This window comes from Tiliqua scincoides, chromosome 4 (assembly GCF_035046505.1).
Source record: "Tiliqua scincoides isolate rTilSci1 chromosome 4, rTilSci1.hap2, whole genome shotgun sequence".
NCBI classification, from domain to species: Eukaryota; Metazoa; Chordata; class Lepidosauria; order Squamata; family Scincidae; genus Tiliqua; species Tiliqua scincoides.
Genome location: NC_089824.1, coordinates 177,821,869 through 177,844,809, shown reverse-complemented (window position 1 = coordinate 177,844,809; position 22,941 = coordinate 177,821,869). Strand labels below are relative to the sequence as shown.

Sequence of the window (22,941 nt, the reverse complement as noted above, 5' to 3'; positions counted from 1 at the left end):
GGGTTGTCTGACCTGGAAGCTGACCTAAACTGACCGGACGTATCCCAGAGCTGTGCACATGCTCAGTATATACACAGGTACACGTGGAGTATGTAAAACAAAGGGTAGAAGGGTCTAGAAATCAGCTATCAGCAAAGCCTGACTCTGGGGGAAGGGGGAGTAGCTTGCTTCCTGTTGCTACTGGATTTTGGAGTCTGGAGGTAGCTTAATGGCTGTGATTTAGTTAACAATAGGTGATAGACTTTGCTGCCAAAGTCCTCCTCCTTTAAGGTGTTTGCATATTCAGTGATTGACTTAAACAATAAAGACATTTCCAGTGTCTCTAGCGAAAACGAGTCTTCCCAGACTGAAGGTGGCCAACAACATGAGAAATGAGTGAGCTTATGATTTGACTCCTTTTGTGGCCTGTAAGAGAAGTTTTAGGCCTGCATTTTAGTCCAAAATACATAACCAGATATAAAACACAACTTGGAAGGGAAAAGGGGATTTTCACGTAACACCAGGACCCACTTTTTAGAATGACAATCTATCCAGGACACATTGGAAGTGATGTCATGGCCAGAAGTGACATCATCAAGCAAATTAAAATAAATAATTATAAATAATTAAATTAAAATAAAAGAAATAATTAAGTAAGGGGGGGCCAGCCCTGTTCTACCAAGTGAATTTTCTCTGTAGTCTGCCTGCAATACCCCCCCCAAAAAGAATCAGTGAGATTTCCAGCCCTCCCCAGTGCCCAGTTTAAAGTTCTTCTACTTCAAGCATATCAGAATAAAGACCCACCTGGCTTTACAAGTGCAAAATAGAAAACATTTCGCTTACCAGTTCAAGCCTCTTTTTTTGTCCTTTTTAGTGGGGGGGGGGAGGCTGCCTTCTGGAGCATTTGTTGCGCTCCAGTTCCATCGGATCGGGACCATTCTGATGTCCCTAACAGGACAAATATAAGAGCCTCTCTACTGGCTTAGATAATCAGTGGTGACCCAAATGCCACATAATAATAAAAGGCATCCCATGGAGTGTTGCAGCTCATCTTCCTTCTGAATGAGTATAACTTATCTTGGGAATGTAAATATGTAATTAGAACTGTTGAAATAGCCCCTGGCAATAAAACAGTATACCACAGGCTTACAGCTCTTACATTGGGGCTGTTACCACTGTCCCAAGACACAGACAGCAGCATGCTGGAAGCACCAGAGTAGCAAAGTCATGGCATTATTGATAATTAAGCATGCTTGGCCTTGTCAGGGACTGTAGAGGCCGTAGAGTCTGGCTGTGCTGCATAACATAACTGGTTTGTGTACTTGACCTAAAGATCATTAGCATTTGCCAGGGAGCTGACTGTGGGGAACAGCATCTAGTGGTTGGCATTCATGCACCCTTTCCCGATGTCTGCTTCCCATGCTTACTGGGTGACCAGCTGAACCCAGGAGGATAGACTAGTAGAGGTTTTCAGCTGACTCTATCCCAAACTGTCTCAGCTGTCTCGGAAAAACCACCCCACCCAGGAGAGCACAGAACCCTGTGGTTCTTGTTCAAAATCAAATCACAGTAGTGCCTGTGAGCTATCAGACATGATAGCTCACTGAATTACCCATAAACATGAACCAGGCAGTCAAGGAATCAAAACATAGTCCATTTATTAAAAACTCCAAAGAAGAAGTCAAACAAAATTGGGGAAAGGGACAGAGTAAAGTACAAAAGCAGGCTGATGGAAAATGCCTGGACCTGGCTGGTTCAGAAATAGCTTGATCACATGGCATGTAGTAACTAGCATTGCTCAGCAGTGTAAGCTGAGGGGGGAAAGCATATAAAACTCTAAATGTCACTAAATGAAGTGAAGTTTGGAAGGTGAGCAAACAAAACAAAATTCATTCCCTAAACACATCTAGGTATAAATACAGCCCCTATTGCTAGCCACCTACATTATCCCAGGAATTCTGGTCCCTGCACTTACTGGAGAGTAAGTGGGTATGCCTTCTGCAAACCAGCATTATATCCCAACAGCAGAGCTGGCAAAACACACGCAAACATTCTTATGTTTCATCTTAAGAAACCTAGATTTGATGTCATAGGTTATTGACATTGACTCATAGGTTATTGACTCATACTGATTGTATGAGTGGGAACCACCTGTCCATTCCATCTCACCTTATTACCTAATCAAGCAGATTTTACTGCCCAGTTGGGGGGCACATGCCAGTAGGAGGCTTGGCTAGCCCAACCATGACTGTCTGGGAATGGTGTTTCAAACAAACAACAAAGGCTACTGCAGAAGGATGTCCCAGCAGGTTTTAGTTTACAGAGCAAGCAGAGAAGACCTGGGGGAAGGGGGGTTGGAAGCGTCCCAAAAAAAAGGAAAAATAGGCCAAAAAAGAGGGAAAAACCTCACAGCTTGACGCATTGTTAAACTGGTTTCTGCTACCTTATTGATTATCCTCTTTGGAACTTTATTCTTTAAATTTTTAAAACATTCAAAATGGTCACATTTGTCCAATTAGAAAATAGTTGGTTGTTGTTTTTTTAAATGCTATTTTGCATCTGGAATCTCATTAATGGTTTTCTTTTTTTTTCTATTTATCAGAATAGGTATCACAGAAAAGGGTGGAATTACAGCAAATTTCAGTGTGATGTTGGCACCAGGTCATTCTTCAACACCACCTAAGAGGACAAGTATTGGTATTCTTTCTGAAGCATTATCCAAGTGAGAATTTATCTAGCCTGGTAACAAATTACAGATACATTTTGTAAAATCCAAAGCCCTCACATGGAGTAGCAAGTTCAAGGGAAGAGGGGCCCCATACTCCACATCTTCTCACTACCACCCTGTCCCACTGCAGATGAAGGCACACCTGTTTGTGCGTTGGCAGGAAGAGAATCTGACCATCGGCAGCCACAATCCTCCACTGCAAAAAAGGGGGGAACCCTGCTGCCTCTCCATTTCTCTGTCTTTCAGGCTGCTTAAGAAAGCAGCCAAGTAGACCAGGAGCTTCCCTCCCCTTTCAATTACTGACAGCTTCAGTGTCCTAGATGCAGCCTTGTCACTTGCCCCAGTCCTGTATTAAAATGCTTCAAAAGAGCAGAGCTGCATTCCTCCTTACTTGAGGACATTGTGATGGTACCTGGCCTATATGCCTTTGTAAGGGGATTGGACAGATTTATGGAGGAAAAATTCATCACAGGTTACAAGTCATAATGACTGTATGCAGTCTCTGGGTTTTAGTGGTAACCCATCTCTGAATGCCAGATGCAAGGGAAGGGCAACAGGATTCAGGTCTCTTGTTGTCATATGTGCTACTAGAGGCATCTAGTGGGTCACTGTGAGGTAGGAAGCTGAACTAGATGGGACCTTGGTCTGATCAAGTGGGCTATTCTTATGTTCTTGCGTACTGCAATCAGAGCAATCAGTTCACCCTGATCATGTGAGCCACTTCTATCTCTTGCCCTGCCTCCCCCCAAATTTTCCTTGAAGCAAGGGAAGACAGATGCAGCTAAGATGGTGGTCGGCAATCCAGGCCCCAAGTAGTCTTTTCCTGCTTGGGACTGAGTTAGGACTTAAGTCCCAGAAATCTGGCATGAAAATTACGCTTGGACCTTCTCAATGGGAATGGTGTGCAAAGTGCCATTTACCACCAGAGATGCTGGAACTTGTTGTCCCAATGCAATCTCTGATGGGAAAAGAAGCTCTGCTGGACCCTCTGCCTAGTAACTTTACCTTCTCAGTGCCCCAGGCTAGGTTTCTAGGAAGCCTTGCAGCAGGAAAAAGGAAATGCAGAGGGGGACACTTTGCAAGCATTCATGTTGATACTCACAAAGCCCTTGAGGTTTTGCATGTATTCCAGACAACACAAATTGTACGCAAATCTTCATCCCCTTTTCAGGTTTCAAGTCAGATACTCATGTATCCCTATTCTTTGGTATTACTTCATAGAACGTAGGATAGCAGTTTGCATTCCCTGGGTTAAATTTGGAACACTTGTGGGTGCCTGCTGGATCTCCAGTTGTTAACCCAGGGATGCCACCAAGAGGAGAGGGAGATAGGAAGAAAAATGAGATGGGGGAGAGGAATGAGGCATGATCAAGAAAAGGGCTTCTTTTTTGGCCCCCAAGGGGTTCTGTGTAGGCTTAGTTTTTTAGGCTATTAATACATATTATTACAGACATCCCACTGTATCCACAGGGGATTTGTTCTAGCCCCACCCACCCCATGGATATTGAAATTGTGAATAAGGGGGAACCCTATCTTTGCATCCCCCCATGCCCATTAGCATTGTTTAAAGAAGTGTTTCTTGCTTTTACAGGTCTCTATAAGCTTGCAAGGTGATAGCACCTGCAGGCAGGCTGCCAGCAGCCTGAATGCTTTAAGAGACTAGATTGTAGGTTAATAGGAATCGGTTAAATTCCTATTAGCTGTGATAAGCCTTTAAGCAATGCTAGTGGGCACAGGGGGAGAGTGGATCCCTGGATAACTGAATCTGCACATGCCAGATCTGCAGATATGGGGGGCCGCCTGTACTACATATTATCAAAACCTTTTAAAATGATGCCCCCTATTAACCTGATGAAATTCACTAATCAAATTAATACACTGGACGAGTTTTTATTTTTACTTTTCCATTTTGTTGTTCCAGGTTGGAGCTGCATCCTATGCCCAACTTGTTTGGTCGTGGACCTGAAACCATGATGTTTGAACAATTAGCACCAGAGGTAAATTAACAGTGTGTGCTGTTTCAGTGAACTTGAAATTATCAGTGTTACTTTTAGTAGTAAAGGATTAGTATCTCTCAGTTGTCACCTTCTTGGAAGATTTTCAAGGCCTTACTGACAAAGGGAGGGAGGGCTCAGTGGTAGAAACATGCTTTGTGCACAGAAGGTCCCGGGTTCACTTCCTGGCATCTTCAGGTAGGTCCAGCAAAAACCCCGGTCTGAAAGCATGTGGATCATTATTTGCAGTTCGTGCAGATGATGCAGAGCAAAATGAACCAATGGTCTGACTCAGAATAAGGCAGCTTCATATGGTCATCATTTTCAGTATCATTCCCACCTCATCTCCTTCATAGCAGCTACAGGCTTGATTCTGGCATGATAGACAACCCAACCCTGAGCTGCCTGGTGCACAGGGCTGCCGAAAATGGCCGCCGCCGCATCCAGCATTTGTGCGTTTGTGCATCCAGCGTTTGTTTGGCACGTTTGTAACAGTGCACGCTGGCAGCAAGCCGGTGCACCAAGCTCAGGACTGGGCTTTCAGTTCAAGTGCAATGCTAAAGCATTTTACACTAGGGGAACCCCTGCACCCTTGTGCTCTCCCATCATCCCTTTGCAGGATTGCAGATTGAAACTGGTTTTCAGTCTTGAAACATTTTGAAACTGGTTTTCAGTCTTGGTTTGGAGGTCAAGTGCAAACCATTGTTTGTGGTTTCAGCTGTAACAGTAAACTATAATTTGTATCAAACCAGGAAGTGACTGAAGTGGTGTGTGTGAGGGAAGGGAGAGGATGTATGAGCTTGTTTCTGTAGCACCAGGCTGTGCTGTGGCATTCTGTCTGAAGAGAATTGATAACAGCTGCTGAAAGGAGCTGTTTCCTTGTAGATGGGAATGTCATATTAGAAAGTTGCATTAAGTTGCTTTTCTGCATAACTTGTCCAAGGGTGATGCCATGATTGGAATCCTAGATAACTTTTTCCCCAGATAAACTACAAGTAATAGGCAAGAGTCAGGGCTATGTCATATCTTTCCCTCCCCTATGTGCTGCTTCTGTGTGTACAATTCCACTCATCTCAAGCTCAGTCTCGCATGCCTACCATATGCAGAGGGCAAGAACCAGAAAATACCTTGTGCATAGAACAATTTCTGAACTCACATAAGTCACTGCAACAAATTTTTTGAACAGAATATGTTTGTTATTATCTGGAACCAAATTTGCTAAAAGCCTATTTGCTTTTATTTTTCTTCTCTTGCTTTTCAGTTTGATTTCCCTCTTAATGTCATCATGGCAAATCTGTGGCTGTTTGCACCACTTGTTGGCAGGTAAGAAAGCAATACCCAGTGTTTTGGGTCCTTAACATCCAGGGCGGATCCAGTTTGTGTTGGGGGGGGGGGGGCAGGAGCACTACCAACTCCAGAGCTCAGGTCAACAAGGTGGGTAGACCTGGGCTCCGGGGTTGAACTATCTACCAGCTGGGGAGACCTGGGCTCCTGCTTGACCTTGGAACCTGGTTCTACCAGTTGGGTAGACCTCAACTCCCATTCTAGCCAATCTTGTCAGCCCCACCAAGTGGGTGTTCCCTTCATGCCTGTTTTTGCTCCTCAACCTAGCGGGCACCCTTGTCTGCTGGCAAACAGTTGGGGGGCACACATCCATGGTCCCCCCTTGGATCCACCCCATTAACAACTGGATGTAGTTGTTTGTTGAGTGATTCTTGATCTTCTTGGTCACACTGTGCTCTCCACTGCCGTTGTGGAACTATTTCACAAATTGCCATGCAGTAAGGAATTTATCTCACTCAGGGTACAATCCTAACCGGGTCTACTCAGAAGTAAGTCCTATTTTGTTCAATGGGGCTTACTCTCAGGGAAGTGTGGTTAGGATTGCAACTTCACAGCCTTTTCTACTCCTGTTGCAAGTAGCCTTTGTGAAACACTCACACAGGTCCTTTTACAGTGTTAGTAGAGTCACCTTTCAGAACAGATGGGATTAGGAGACTCTTGCTAGGTGTGTGCTTAAATACAAGAGAAAGGGATTCTTCTAAAGAATTTCATTCCTATTATTATTATGGAACTATTATACATGGCTCTTTACCATGTACAAGGAAGTATATTCTAGTCCCAAGGATTTTGATATTTAAAATTCAACACATTGATAATGTCAGAGAAAAAGGAAGGAAATGTAAACCGCTTTGGCAACTTTTTGTTGAAAAGCGGTATATAAATACTGTTGTTGATGATGATGATAATAATAAACGGGAAGAATATGTATTAATTTTGGTCCTATATATTTAGTTTTAAGGGTTCAGCATTGCTGGACAGGGGTGTGTTGCTCATATGATGGTTCCTTTTTGTAGGCTTGTGTGTGTTTGTGCATACATGTGTTTTAAGCAGCTGTTCTTGTGCTGGAGTGTTAAACTTGCAGGTGAGGGGGGGAATTATTCAGCCACCAAATAATTTTTTAAAACACCTTTCTTAAAAACTTTCTTTAAAGTTTCACATGACAATATGCTCATGGAGCAGGGGTAAGTGCCCATGCTCCACACAGCAGTCACAGAGTAATAAATATATTGTGGGTTGGAAGGACAGTTTGTGTTTGTGCTTTCCAAAGCACAACATATTGTTGTTTCATAGTTAGGTGAAGTGCAGCATTCTCACACCAGAAGTGCAGGGAAAAGGGAAAATGTACATTTGTTGATTTAAAATGTATGAGATTTGTGTTATAGTGCAAATGACAATGTTTGTTTCTGTTTTCTCTGACTGTTGTGTCTTGCTTCCAAACCTTTACACAGATTTCTAGAACGGCAACCCACCACTAATGCCCTTGTTCGAACCACCACTGCACTCACCTTATTTCATGCAGGAGTGAAGGTACTGTTGTATGTATTCCTTGAATTTTCCATAAAGTATAACAAGAGAGATTCTAAATTCTTCAGACCTATAGTTCTGGCTCTTATGGTTACTAGTACCAGTACATAACTGGTATACAATCCCCTTTCCTTTTGCTTCTTGAGACATTCTTTTCTCAGAGTGGCTGTGTGCTCAACCCTCACTATCTAGGCAAGGATATACTGTTGACTGGAATTACCAGTAACCCAGTCCTCCTGAACTATTATTATTATTTTTATTATTTATTGGATTTGTAATCCACCTTTTTCCCCGAAGGGCACCCAAGGCAGCTAACAGCACTTAAAAAGACATAAAATACATTAAAAATACATAAGATGATAAAATACAATAATAATAAAATAAATAATAAATCAGCAAGACTAGCAGCAATAAAAAGAGCAGTATAAAAGCAATTATTAAAAGCAGCCACCATGCTCTCTATCAGGCATCAAATGCTTTCTGAAATAAGGAAGTCTTCAGGCCTCGCCAGAAGGTTAGTAATGAAGGAGCTGTTCAAACCTCAAAGGGGAGGGAATTCCACAGTACAGGAGCCACCAACAAGAAAGCCGCCATCCCCCTCACCTCTCTCAATGGTGGCACAACTAACAGGGCTCCCCCCCCCCCATGACCAAAGAAGATGGGCCGGACTATATGGAAGAAGGTGGTCTCTCAAATATGCTGGTCCCAAGCCGTTTAAGGCTTTAAAAGTCAAAACCAGCACCTTGAATTGGGCCTGGAAATGAACTGGCAGCCAGTGCAGCTGCCGGAGTCAAACCGCTGACCTCCAGCAACTGCAAGAGCCGCCGCATTCTGCACTAGCTGCAACTTCCGGACCGTCTTCAAGGGCAGCCCCAAGGCAGTAGCTGAACAACAGCTACTAGAACAGAAAACTGTACATAAAAGCAGAAAGCTTAGGCGGTTTTAAAAGAGAATTTAGATTCATGAAGGATATGTCTGTCAGTGGCTATTAGCCAGGATAGCTACATGGAAACTTCAGAAGCAGCAGGGCACTGAATGCTAGTTCCTGGAGAGCAATGGCAGGAGATGGGTTAGTGCTTTCATCCCTTGTTTTTCAACTTCCCAGATACTTCTGGATGACCACTGTGCAAAGTAGGATGTGGGACCTTTTGGTTTTATTCAACAGGTTTAAGCTCTTCTTAAATTTTACTTGAGGGTTGTCTTCAGTCATTCCCTAAAGTGGGATAGTGCTACGAAAATAAAGCCTCATGATCACAAGACAGAATATCTAATTTAAAAAGTTGAAGTGAGGGCATCTCGCATGTTCCACAGCAAGAAACCTGAGCGCGCCATTTAGCAGGGAACAGTGTCCAGTCTCTGCTCTCTGACCAGAGTTCATGTATTGTACACAAACAGCTGTTTGTCACATTTACATACATATTTGGTTGTACACTTTAAAATCTTAGATGTACTCCTAAACAATATAATGCATGAAATGGCCCTGAGCTTGCTTTCATAATAAGAGCAGTTTTGGTTGACAGTTGCTTGTTAGCCGAATTATTCCGAATGGGCACACAAAGGGTGGAATGGGTGGAATTCCATACCTCTTCCTCAAAAAAAAAAAAAAAAAATTATTTGGCCATAGAAGTGTGATGGCTGAACAGTGACACCAAGTGGTGGAAAGGGAAAGAACACGTTAGGTTTTCTTTCGTGATGTTTTTGTTTGTTTAAAGATTGTTTAAAGATTGTTTGTTTGTTTAAAGATTGTTGCCAACACTACACATGAGGGCAGCAGAACAGTGTCTTAAGCACATAGTCTTTAAAGGTTTGGTTGGGGAACAAAGTGTGATTTCAAGCATAAAAGGGGTGCATAGGTAGGGAATACTGCATCTACAGTCCCTCTCCCCCCACAAACTGCTTTACTCCAAGCCAAGCTCTTGTGTTCTTGAGTCCAGATGAGGGGGAAAGATCCAGAGGGAGAGGACAATTCAGTACCTCCTGCATGCACACCACTTCTGCTCTTTAAAGAGCTTCTGCTCACCTCCCATTTCCTGATTTACACATGGTTTACACATGATGATTACACCCATATTTGAAGGCACAGGTCTGCTGTTGTCATGGGCAGCTTAACCATAAGAAAATAAGAAGAGCCCTGCTGGATTAGGCCCATCTAGTCCAGCTTCCTGTATCTCATAGTGGCCCACCATGTACTTCAGGGAGTACACAAGACAAGACACAACCTGTGTCCTGGTGCCCTCCTCTGCATCTTGCATTCTGAGGTAGCCTATTTCTAAAATCAGGAGGTTGCACGTACCTATCGTGACTTGTGACCCGTGATGGACTTTTCCTTCAGAATTTTGTCCAATTCCCTCTCAAAGGCATCCAGGCAAGATGCCATCACCACTTCCTATGGCAAGGAGTTCCACAGACTAATTTTATTTATTTTTATTTATTTATTTACTTTATTTATACCCTGCTTTTCTCCCCGAAGGGACCCAAGGCAGCTAATTACATGCTGGGTAAAGAAATATTTTCTTTTGTCTGTCCTAACTCTCCCAACACTCAATTTTAGTGGATGTCCCTGGTTCTGGTGTTGTGTGAGAGGGAAAAGAGCATCTCTTTATCAACTCTATCCATCCCCTGCATAATTTTGCATGTCTCAATCATGTCTCCCCTCAGGTGCCTCTTTTCTAGACTGAAGAGCCCCAAACACTGTAGTCTTTCCTTGTAAGGGAGGTGCCCCAGCCCAGTAATCATTTTGGTTGCTGTCTTCTGCACCTTTTCCATTTCCATGATATCCTTTTTGAGATGTGGCAACCAGAACTGGACACAATACTCCAGGTGTGGCCTTACCATCGATTTGTAGAATGACATTATAATATTAACCATCTTATTCTCAGTACCTTTTCTAATTATTCCCAGCATGGAATTAGCCTTCTTCACTGCCACCGCACATTGGGTCAATACTTTCATTGAGCTGTCCACCAGTACCCAAAGATCTCTCCTGATCTGTCACAGATAGCTCAGAACCCATTAGCCTATATGTAAAGTTCTAATTCTTTGTCCCAATGTGCATGACTTTACATTTACTTACATTGAAATGTATCTGCCATTTTGCTGCCCAGTCTCCTAGTTTGGAGAGAACATTCTGGAGCTCTTTACAATCTCTTCTGGTCTTCACTACTCAGAAAAGTTTGGTGTCATTCGCAAACTTGGCCACCTCACTGCTCAACCCTGTCTCCAGGTCATTTATGAATAGGTTGAAAAGCACCGGTCCCAGGTCAGATCCTTTGGGCACACTGGTTTTCACCTCTCTTCATTGTGAAAATCGCCCATTGACACCCACTCTCTGCTTCCTGGTCTTCAACCAATTTCTAATCCATGAGAGGACCTGCCCTCTAATTCCCTGACTGTGGAGTTTCTTCAGCAGCCTTTGGTGAGGGACTGTATCAAACGCCTTCTGAAAGTCCAGATATATAATATCCACAAGCTCTCCCGCATCCACATGCCTGTCGACCTTTTCAAAGAATTCTAAAAGGTCAGTGACTATCCTTACAGAAGCCATGCTAATTCTCCCTCAGCAAGGCTTGTTCATCTAGGTGTTTTAAGATTTTATCCTCAATGAGGCATTCCACCATCTTACCCAGAAGGGACGTTAGGCTGACAGGCCTATAGTTTCCCAGGTTCCATCTCCTTCCTTTTTAAAAAATCAGTGTAACATTTGCTGTCCTCCAATCCTCTTGCATTGTGGCTGATTTAAGGGACAAGTTGCATATTTTAGTCAAGAGATCGGCTACTTCATTCTTCATTTCCTTAATGGTTAAAGCCATCCTATGTAAATTTGTACTGTAAATACAGTATATGCATTTTGAGAAAGAAAGAGAGAATAGTAACAGGACTGAATAACAGGATTGAAACTTGCAATGTATAATCACTTCTCGTTTTCTGCAACAAAAAGCATTTACTTACTTAGATCCTCTCATGCCGTTCAGCACATTGGGCAGTAAGCACTCTCCATCATCCTCAATCAATTGCAGCAGCCTCGGCTTCATCCCATGACAGGCTGATGGCCGTTAGAAGCACTATCAGTCCTTAAAGTTTTAGGAGAACATTTACTTTTTGTTGAAAACCTCCTAATTTGGGGTGAATATATTCTCTGCCATTGTCATGCACTGCTTTCTGGGCCAGGGAGCTACTCCCCATGAAGAGAACACATAGAGGGTGCTAGCAGCTGTGCGTGAGCTCACTGGCAGTGCTGCCACATGGCCTAAGCATCTGACACAAGCCTTCCTGTTTGGGGGAGTATGTGAACTTGGCTCAGCACTGAGGTATTTGGGTATGGAGGAACTGTGTGCATGTAAGGCTCAGATTCTCCTTCCCTTTTCTAGGAGAAGGTAGTCATACATTGACTCAACTCTGTCCGTCAGAAGTCAACACTGTAACAAGTCCATATGTCTCTGGTGCCCTTGCAGATGAGGAAAAAACAGAGCTGCGTTCAGAGTCAGGACTGAATGCAGTTCAGGGGAGGAAGAGAAATTGGTAGTTCAGGCACAAAGAATGGGTGAGCATCCTGTTTGCAAGCCTGATTCTTGTTGGGTGCCACAGACTAGTTGAGTAAGGCTTAATGGGTTTGGATGCTTATTAGCAGGCAATGGGGCATTGTTTGGAAGCTACTATCTTATGTCTCTGATTTATTATTTGTTGGAAGCTACTTTCATATCACTGTGTACATTTGGATTTTTTTCCTTTCCAGTCAAATGTTATTCCACCATCTGCAAACGCAACTGTGAATTTTCGCATCCATCCATCGCAAACAGTTGAAGAGGTACATTGATTATGTTGTGGGTTTTTCGTCATCCCTAATGATCACTCTTGGAATTCATTACAGGAGTGATTCTCAAACTTACCTGGGTTACAATGGCCCTGCAACTTCTTCTTCCCAACTCACAAGATCCAAGATGGTCGCTCCAAAATCTCATGAGATTTTATGAGATCCAAGATGGCAGTACTCAAATCTTGTGAAATTTTAGTGCTGCCGTATGGGATTTTGCAAGATCCAGGCTGGGGGAACAGGGGAAGGGGCCCACCAGTGACATCCTGCAACACCCCTGGGAGTGTACCATGTCACCCTAAGCCATCACGATTCACACTTTTGGAACCCCTGCATTAGAGGGCAGGCTGGTGCTATGGGATGGTCTCTTCAGTGTCATAGCAAGACATACTTAAGCTCAGACTAAAGTATGACTAAAATAGGCCTGTGACATCCATGGAATCTTTCAGAGAATCCTTACCCATCTCCTTAACTTGGCACTCAGAGGGACATGGGCAGCCCAATCCTAACTGGCGCTGGTCAGGGAGGAGGCTGGCTGGCCTGCCCCATATCCAGAGCCAGGTTGGGATTGCCTGCAGCTCAGCCCAGGCAAGGGGAATTCATTTCCCTTACCCCAGGTAACATGGCAGCAGCCCCAATAAGGCTACTTGGATCTGTGCCACCTAAAGATCCTAAAGAGCAGTCTGGCGCTGCACATTGCCCAGAACTGGGGTTGGGATCTGGCCCAAGTGCCAGATCCTGGCCCCTACCCGCTGTCCGGGTCCAACAGACTGGGAGGGGAAGGGCTATAGCTGCATTTTCTCCTGTTTTCCCTGGGAGATTGGAAGGTGCCGGTATATAGATATCCCTGGGTTTTGAGCCATCAACCCTAGAAGTATTTGGCAAGACTGCCGTGCGGTATCTTTCTCCAATGGCTTTTTGGTAGGGAAGATTCATTTCCCCTTCTCCCTTTTTTTCCTATTTACTACCCCAAGTAGTTACTATCCCAGGTTCCAAAAGGGAATATGTAGTACGGCTAGTCTCTCATTCTGAAAATAGTAATAACTTGACTGACTTTTCCTGTGGTTATACTCTTCTGTCATTAACATCTCTGACCAATTCAGTATATTGGGAATGTATCTGTGCTGAAGGGGACTAAAGCAAGATCACTGAAGCAGTGACCCAAAGGTGATTGCCTGGGAAGAACTTTGACCAACCCATTGTGTAACAGGAAAGCAGACTTCCACAGCAAGGCCCGTGCAGGATGCCTTTCCGGACTGTGCATCTTTATTTGGAGAACTGTTGCTGGAAATTGATTTGCAAAATTGACATAGAATCTGGAACTTGTACTAATGCCCGTAATGGAAACCACTTCTACGTTTTTGCTTATTTGTTCTTTTTGGGTGTGTTCTCAGGTCCTGGAAATAGTAGACAAAACGATTGATGATAAGAGAGTGAAGATAGAAACAGAAAGTGCCTTTGATCCTCTCCCTGTTAGCCCCTGGGATGACCAGACCTTTGGAGTGCAGGTTTTCCGCCAGACCATCCTGGATGTTTTCCCAGATGTTGGTGGTATAGCTCCAGGTAGTAGCAACTGCTTAATTGTTGTTTTCCTTTTCTGTTTCCACCTCCCTCTTCTTTGTTTCCATTTTCTGCATATTCTCATTTCCTGACACGTGCCCTCAGGCAAACACTCTCGTACTATTGATGAATAGAAACAATTTTCCCTGTAAAACTGGGAAACAATGTACCTTGACCTAAATCGCTCTACTTATTAAAAATGGCAGCCCAATCCTAATGTCCTCTTTGGTTGGCGCAACGGCCACTGCACCAGCTCATAGTGTCAAACATGCCATAATAAGGCACATTCACAGCTACTCTAGAGCCGGCTGGGATGGTGCGGAGGTCTACACCAGCTCAGCAGCACCAGATCCATTCCCTGTGCTGGCCAGCACAGTCATGCCAGGCAGCTTAGGGAGTGGGTGACTGGAGGGCATTTTGGAGGCAGGATGGGGGGGTTTGGGCAGGGGGGGAAATGGGAGCCAGATTGGGCCGGAGAGGGGGTAGGATTGGTGGCGGCGCACACCGTATCCTAACCCCCCTCCCCACCTGGCCTAGCCGGTGTTACATCACGCTTCCCAAATTTGCACCAGGTAAATAGCTGGTGCAGATCTGAGAAGCCCCATAGGGACAGCTGGGGCTTTACTTGGGGTAAGGGGAAATAAATCTTCTTACCCTGAGGTGACCTCCAGGCACCGCCTAACCTATGTTGGATACATTTGGCCTAGCTGTGTTGGCACAGGTTAGGATTGCTCTGTGATTTATATCCTGCCTTTCATGCAGTCTTTCAGGCTTTGTGAATATTTCACCATTGCTGCTTACCTCTCCATTATAACTTTAAACTGGTCCAGCTGAAATTTTCTAGCCTTCAGGTTGTTCCAGACTGATTCAAAATGGTGCCTTAGTTTTCACCAAGACAATGGGCACTACTCTTCTGAGAACTGAGATGTTAAATTGCTATTGATTGCCTCATGAGATACAGGGGAAGAATTTTCAGAAGTTCTTAAGGAAATTAGATGCACAGTTCCACGTGCAAGTCAAAGGATGCTAGGAACCTAATTTCAGTAGCCTGTGGTCTTGATAGAATATTGATTTCAGTATTGTCCATTTTTTTCACTAATGATTTCTTCTCTAGGTATTTGTGTTGGAAACACTGACAGCAGGCACTATGGCAATCTCACAAATGCCATTTATCGATTTAATTCAGTGATCTTCAAACCTGATGATTTGCCAAGGTACCAAATTCTCAGTTAAGTTCTTCATGGTGGAAACAACAAATGAGAAACATGAATAATCTAGTAGTAGTAATCTATATTGATTCTGTGCTTGAACATGCAATTTGCAGATTGGAATTGAAGCATCTATTTTAGACTTGAACTAAAACTTTTTCTGCTTTGATATTGCAAGGACTATAGATTAATTACAATCCTCAGTCACTGTTTGGAATTATGTTCCAGACAAGAGTCAAAACCTTTTCTTTCTACTGTGTTTCATTTAACTCATCTTCGTGTGCACTATAGCTGTGCACTGCAGTTGGGTATAAAACATTATTTTTATTAAAATGCTTTCTATGCACATATCTGGAAAATGAAAGATCTTCTGTCTTGGTGCACTACAAAGTCCAATGAGTTTAAATGCTGTTTGAAGCTGATGTAAGTGTCATGACGTCTCCTGGAAGACTGGGAACTGCAGTTTTCTTGAAGGAGCTAAGGATTACTTATTGGCAATTTTTCTCATATACGCACCTGCCTTTGCAGAACTAATGTTAGAAGTGAGGTGGATGGCAGCCAAGGACAGAGTCTTCTCTGTAGTGATGCAAAGACCTTGGATTATCTTCTCCAAAGAGATTCATTTGACCTATCTTTTTCTTTCAAGTGGCAAATGAAAACAGTTTTGTTTACGCATGTCACTGAAGGAAGAAATAGATAACATGGTTTTAGAAAACTATTTGCTGTTTTATATTTCTGTTTTGAATTGATATTTGCTGTTTTGTGTTATTGTTAGGAATTGATTTGGTTAACTTTTTGGGTACTTTTTAATGGCAAGGTGGAATAAACTATAATTCAGGTATACCTTGACTTAGTAGGTAAGGTAGTAGCCATGACCACCAAACACATTTGAAGCTAATACATCAAAATGTGTAGTGTTAGACATGCTCTTTAAGGCTGAGAAAGGAGCAATTCTGATCCCAATTCCTTGTCTGTAATTTCAAAGGGGGGCATTCACTTCAGGAATAGATTTGGTATAATTTGTGCTATAATTTGAGTTCTATAAGCTTAAATTATGCTCTGTCCTTGGACTGCGTTTTTCTAGTCACATTGTTTCATAATATGAAACTTGGAGTGTTGCTGTGTTGTGTGTATTTCTAATGTAGGTGGCTAATATAAGCTGGAATGAAATTAGCTTCTTCTACATCTCTTTTCTTTTTTTTAAATCAGGTTCCATGGATTGAATGAAAGGATATCTATTGAAGGTTATGAAAAGCAAGTGGAATTTCTCTTCCAGCTGATTCAAAACTCTGATAACAGCGCACCCCTAGAACCATATACAACAAAGTTCCATGAGCTATAAAAACAAGAATGTAAGAATGCTTGTGGGCATTGTAAGGGATCAGAAGTATACAAAGCAGCTGTGTTCCATGTTGCCCTCTGTTTGAAACCAGAATTCTTAGGAATGATGACTAGCATACAAATTTAAAGGAACAAGACTGCTGTATTGCACTGAACAAAACTGTGAAATATGCTAAAAATATTGTTGAGCAAATTCCTTTAGAAGAACCAGAACAAAGCTATTAAACATCATACTATGTCATATACTATAGGCATTAAAACCCAGGCAGCCCAATCCTAACTTGCGCTGGAACAGGCAGGCCAGCGGGCCTCGTTGTATCCAGCGCAAGTTTGGGGTCTGAATTGGCACAACCCAAGGCAAGGGAAAATTTCCCCTTACCCTGTGTCATGCTGCACTGGCCCCAGTGGGTCTACTCGGATCTGTGCCACCTCAGGAGGTGGCACAAATCCAAGCAGAATGGAGCAGCGCCATAATCTCCAGATCTTGGCCCCACCTCCCACTCCCCACCTGCCCTGAGAATGCCCACTGCCCACCCTCCCCCTGACCTGAAACACCCCCTCCCCACCCTGCCCATGCCCTCCCATACCCCTGCATCAGCTAAGCTCAGCAGAAACAAACTTACCCCACCGGACCTGGATCCGGCGTTGTTATGTTGTTATGGATCCGGACCACAGCTCGCCCATGGGCCCAGTTGCTGTCCACTTCCCCCACTCCAAAATGCCTCCTCCCAACCTCCCCAGAACCCCACACTGGTCTGATACAGCCAGTGCAGCCTCACCTTTCCTCCAGCACAGTGGTGCCTCAGGTGACCTCTGAAGGCCGGTGCACATCTGTATGCTGTCCTCCTGGCTCCCAAGTTGGCACTTTTGCAACACTTCAAGGCCGGCACAGGGGACATGCACCTGACAATCTCAGGGCCAAGATTGAACCCTCAGTCTCTTAACTGCCCTGGAAAAAACAGTTGGGATGAAGTCAGTTGGGAGAGAATTCACCTCGGTCGTCCCATCTTTTCATGCTACACCCTAAATGACCTCACACCCTTCATTTTATTTGCATTTGTTGTCTACTGAAGGGTAGCATACCAATGGCACTAGTCTTGGCACTAGTTCTGGCCAGGGTTTTTTAAAGCATGTTGTCCCTCTCAAAAGAGTAAACGGAGCCCTTGTAAAGCACAGGCTCAAAATGGAAACTAACAGCTCCGCATCTAAAACCTAATTATTTCAAAAAACAAAAGCAGCCCTTGATCATGTCATAATTATTTTCTCTGTTTCTCATTATGCACAGGATACTGAAAGTTCTAATTAACTGCTTTTATTCCTGAAGCATATATAAAGGGTGCAACTTTTTAATGGTGTGCAACAGTGAGGGGAGGCATTCTGATCAGGATCATGGCAAGCAATAGCGGCTTTTCTAGTTGTAACTGGCTTCTCAGCTGCTCTTTGCCCTGTGGGGCAAGCTATATAGGTATGATACAAGTCACAATTGTGCTCCCCCAACACAGCCACTTTGGTCATTTTTTTACATCTGTGGGAGATGCCTCAATATCCCTCAGAAGACGTCACAAATATCCTGCCATCTCATCTAATATGAACTCTTGGGTTCTAGTGTGAAACATACAATTATGGCTCATGTTTGGAGATGTTTAATTCACTGGATTCAGTGTTTCTTATTCACTGAATTGATTTATACGGACAGCCTGTTTTCCAAGCCACTCCATCTTCACTTTTTTCCTTCTTTAAGGAACTTGTTTTTGATTGGTCTGTCAGTTCCGTCTTCCTTCAGCCGCTATATGTTGACAGATAAAAATTACATCCAAGTGTAATTTGAATGCTGATATGAGCCAGGGAGCTTGTGACTTCTTCACTTCTTTGTGTGACATTCAGCCACTATGGGTCTTTCCATTATAACCACTGGGGGAGATGCTGCAATAGGACAGATCTCTAGGTGTTGTTTTTCATTTATTACCCATATTGCTTATGTTCTCTGATGTGTATTAGAAACTTGATTACATAATTGCCAAGAAGGAAACCTTATTTAAGTGATTTTCGTTAAGAAATGAAAGGTGCTCTCTGTATACAGAGATACATATACCATATACATATACCATATATTCTCTGTATACCATATACAGGTTGTTAAGAGGAGGAAGCTGAAGCTTTGTTTCTCAGGGATAAGAGTCTGAATTATGCACTGAAATATAAAAATGCTCTTTCCTAATATTTCTGGTACCAGGTGTGATTAAATGAAACCTGCAACACAAAGAAACAGGGAGAGCACCAGATAATTATACTGTGATTCTTAAGGACTTCTAAATGTATTTACACTATGGCTTTATTTGACTGTAATAATCACTGTACCTTTGTGTAACAGGAAATGTTTTTTTTTTAATCTTATAACAGTAGATTTTTCATATTAAGACATTAAAAAGAGAACTGTTGCTGCTGGAACATGGTCTTTAAAATGATTGTGGAATGGTGCTCTACCCCACTGAGATCAATGCTCTTTGCCCCTAATGTTTCAACAGAGTTGAAAAAAAAAGTTTCCATCAAAACAAAACTTTCCTGGAAAAAAAACAGGATAGAACTCCACTATTTTCCAACCAGTTCTATCTTCCACCCGCATCCTAGATTTCCTCCCTTTTGACCAAAAAAAAAAAAAAAGCCTGATGTTGATTCATGTTCTAGACGCTGAAGACCTCCCACCAGCTTTTACAGATTAACCTGAGGGTGGAGGGGAGAAGGCAGGAATAACATTGGGTCATGTCATCTCTAAAGGTCACTATTTGGTGCATTTTGAGAATTGTCTCATCTGCCTGAGGTTTGCCTCAGGACTATCACATCAAAGTCCATTTTAAAGAGTTACGTGTATGGCTTAAAATGGGGGGAAAGTGCAATAGACATCAGAAGTAGAAATTCCCAAGTTTAGTATGTGCTGAAGGTGTAATAGAGGATTGCCTTCCCTGTACCCTTTTCTGCTTGGGATTCAGAAAGGAGGCAAAAGCTGGGAGTGGGGGGTTGGCAGGAACAGTAGCACAATTTACAAGTTTTAAAGTTAGGGGTCTCCTTGCATTTGTGTGCTGGTCTAGAGCAAAATAGCAGCCTGTTCTACAGCAATAGGGAAAAGGAAAGAGCACAGTGTCTGAGTTGGATTGCAGGGGAGGGAGGACACTTATGAAGAGGTAGGTGTTCTAAGTGTGGGCAGATATTTGTACTTGGATCTGCTAAACCTTAATTTGGGCATCTAATCCCTTAAAGATTCCATAAAACCCATTTAGAGACAATATATGGAGGGAAAAGGGAAGAATATGGTGCTCTGAATATTCATGAGATTTTCCTGTGAAAGTTGCACTTTGAAGAAGGGAAACGGGAAAACCCTGTTTTCTACTCTTAGATATATTTTTTGTGCCTGGGTGCAGCCATTCATTTCTGCTATCTGCTGTTGTACTGACACTATTAGTTTTATTTGAAAGGGCTGCTTCTCTGTGATTATAGCCAGTCATAGATCATTCAGACATCACACCACATAGATTTGACTATATGATGACATCACTGAAGGCAAGGAAAGCCTTCCTATTTTCTCATACTCTGTGGTTCCCTTTCCAAGCAACAGCTATGATGCCCCATCTTGCTATGTGCTGCGCTGGTGATTTAACTATACATCCAAATGTCGATGTTGCTTACTCTATTAGGGGAACATTCTGTTTGTCTTGTTAAAATTTTGTTTGCCCTTAGAGGACAAACAGTCATGGGGAGGTGTAACTTTCATTGGGAAAACAAGAGGTTTTTCCTCCCCCCCCCCCACACACACATACAGCTGAAATTTAGGGATGAGAAATCTTGTAATGGGTCCCTGACTCATCTAGTTAAGTGTTTAATTGCACTTATACCCTGAATTATGTTAGAGTAGGCTAAAACCCCAATCCTACCCCTCACCATTGGCTATAGCCCAGGGGTGTCAAACTTAATGCCCACAGGCCAAATGCGGCCCCCAAAACCAATTTATCCAGCCCCCATTATAATTGAGCTCTCCCACATGATAATTAAGCTCTGTCATCTTGAAAGTATGAACTAAATTTGCCCATTTCTCTTCCATCATTTGCAGCTAATGAGCTAATAAGCTAGTGCTTATTTCTGCCCATCGTCAGCTTGCTTCCTGCTTAATGATGACCTTAGCAGGTGCCATGAATGGTATTTGGCCCACTATATAAAATGAGTTTGACACACCAGCTATAGCCTACACCAGCGTTTCTCAGCGTTGGTCTTCTGCTGTATCACTTCACATGGGCCAGCAAGGTATCACTGGAAGTAACTGGCAATGACATCATCGCCAGTTACTTCTGGGTTGGGAGGCCAGATGTGATGTGACAAACACCAGGAAGAGGCTCGTGGTGGATAGGATGGCTTTTTTGAGTGCAGAAAAGCATGCTTTGGAGCTCTGCCCACTGAGCAGGGCCTCCTACTGCTGCTTGTTGCATTGTGCTTATGGTCTCACTGCTGGGTGGCAGGTGCCAAGGAATCCCATAAGTACCACCAGACATTACCTTAAGTACTACTGGTGGTAGTTATACCCCTGGTTGAGACACACTGGCCTATACCTAATAGCAGTGGTTTTCAAGCTGGGGTGTCATGAAGCCCCAGCCTGAAGGCCCTGGGCTCTGCCCCCTTAAGGGGCAGAGGCAGGGAGGAGGCAGCGACACAAGCCCTAGAACCAAGTCGTTAACGGGGCTACAGGAACCAGGATGCATTCACCAGTCCCTGCAGCAGCTGTCCTGGGGTGTGGGGAGCCCTGTGCAAGTGTCTGCAGGGCTAACCAGGTTGTCAAAAGTGAAAGTGGAGCAATCCCGTTCCACCTCAGCAAACCCGGAAGTGGAGCACAATTGTTCCACTTTCACTTTTAGAAGCCTGGGAAGCCCTGCAAATGCTCGCACAGGGCTCCCCGCACCCCAGGATGGCTGCTGCAGGGACTGATGAATGCATCCCAGTCCCTGAAAGCACCCTTACGGTTGCGATCCTGGGGATTGCGTTGCTGCCTTCCCCCTGCCCCCACCAAGACTTACTGTGATTCAAACTGTCCCAGAGCTGCTGCCCTATAACATGCAGCTGTGTCAAAAAGGTGCATGCTGCATGCTATGATGGTGGTGGGGCTATGTGAAGGCAAGTGAGAGGTAAGTAAAAATATTTGTATTTATCTCCTCAGGTTGCCCAAGTATCCCCCCAGACATATGCCACCCATTTTGGTGTCATATGTCTGAGGACAGAAAAGGGACAAGGATGTTTTAAAATGGGATAAGGACTGGTGTAAATGATTGCAGCAAGATCCTTCCCCCCCCCCAGTTCCTCTCCTGAAAAGGCCCGTTTCTCCCCCCCCCACACACACACACACACACTCTTGCTGATTTACCAGCACTGGGTAGCTGGGTAGTGTGTGACAGTGTGTCATGTTTTGCAATGTGGTTAAGTCAGACTGCACTGAATGTGAATTCTGGCAGTGCAGCTTGATGATAGGATTGGACAGTCAGTTACATTTTCTTCGGTCTTGTTTATTTTCAGTTCAAATGTCATTAGTAAGTCCTACAGTGACTCAGTGGAAACTACAGTTAACTTTCCTAAAGGTAAAAGTGTCTGGTCAATGGCAAACAAGCTCTTTCCTGTACTAGTCAAAAGGATGACAAGTCAAAAGGATATACAGTATACATTTATATCCTTAAAGCCAGACAGGAATAATGGGTTCAGACAGATGCCCCCACTGAGTTTATTATGCTCTGTAGTTGTCCTTGGCTCCTTTGACTCCCTTTAGCCCTGCAAGGTCCATGTGGCAGTGTTCTTGATCAGCTGGTGCTCTTTGATAGGCAACAGTACATTTTAAAATGAAAAGAGAGTTTAGACACCTGTCACCAATATCATCTGGAGTGAAAAGGCCTCAATGACTGTGCACTAGGCCAAAAACGGACACAGAAAACCCTCTGGGAAATGGGGCAATTGCCTTATCAATTGCTTTCCTGGTAGTTTGTGTTTGTCAAATGAATTTCACAGCCGAAGGGAAAGTGAAGGCCAGCTGGGCATAGATCTGGCAGGCAAACTGCAAGTCTCAAGGCTGATTATAACTGAGTATCAGTGGATTCAGGGTCTCTATGACCTGGTTAAGCTGTGAGTCAAACATTCAAAAACTTTAAAAACAAACTAATATTAATAGTGCCCTAAATTCCATACCTCCTGCTCCAGTCACATTGTCATCTGACTTAACTAATTTTCTAAAGGAAAACAGTCTCCAAATTCATGCTTCTTAACTGCCAGCCAATTTAAATGCATATGAAGACAACACATTTTATTTTCTATATTCTGGAAATACATCAGCTGCAATTCAGTAGAAGGCTCCCAGATAGTGTACATGTTAATCAAGCAAACAAATGCAATACAATTCAATATTAACATAAAACAATTAAAATAGTAGAA

The 22,941-nt window shown here is 43.4% G+C and overlaps 1 protein-coding gene across 1 annotated transcript in view; it reads left to right on the top strand.

Moving 5' to 3' along the window:
- The window catches only part of PM20D1 (peptidase M20 domain containing 1), a 30,223-nt gene extending 11,296 nt beyond the window's left edge, over positions 1–18,927 (top strand). The window contains exons 6-13 of the mRNA XM_066624227.1: positions 2,582–2,701; positions 4,629–4,704; positions 5,963–6,024; positions 7,494–7,572; positions 12,302–12,373; positions 13,774–13,942; positions 15,054–15,153; positions 16,357–18,927. Of these exons, the coding sequence (XP_066480324.1) occupies positions 2,582–2,701; positions 4,629–4,704; positions 5,963–6,024; positions 7,494–7,572; positions 12,302–12,373; positions 13,774–13,942; positions 15,054–15,153; positions 16,357–16,489 (811 nt within the window). The 3' untranslated portion in view covers positions 16,490–18,927. The remainder of the gene's footprint in view (positions 1–2,581; positions 2,702–4,628; positions 4,705–5,962; positions 6,025–7,493; positions 7,573–12,301; positions 12,374–13,773; positions 13,943–15,053; positions 15,154–16,356) is intronic.
- Positions 18,928–22,941: the final 4,014 nt, after the last annotated feature.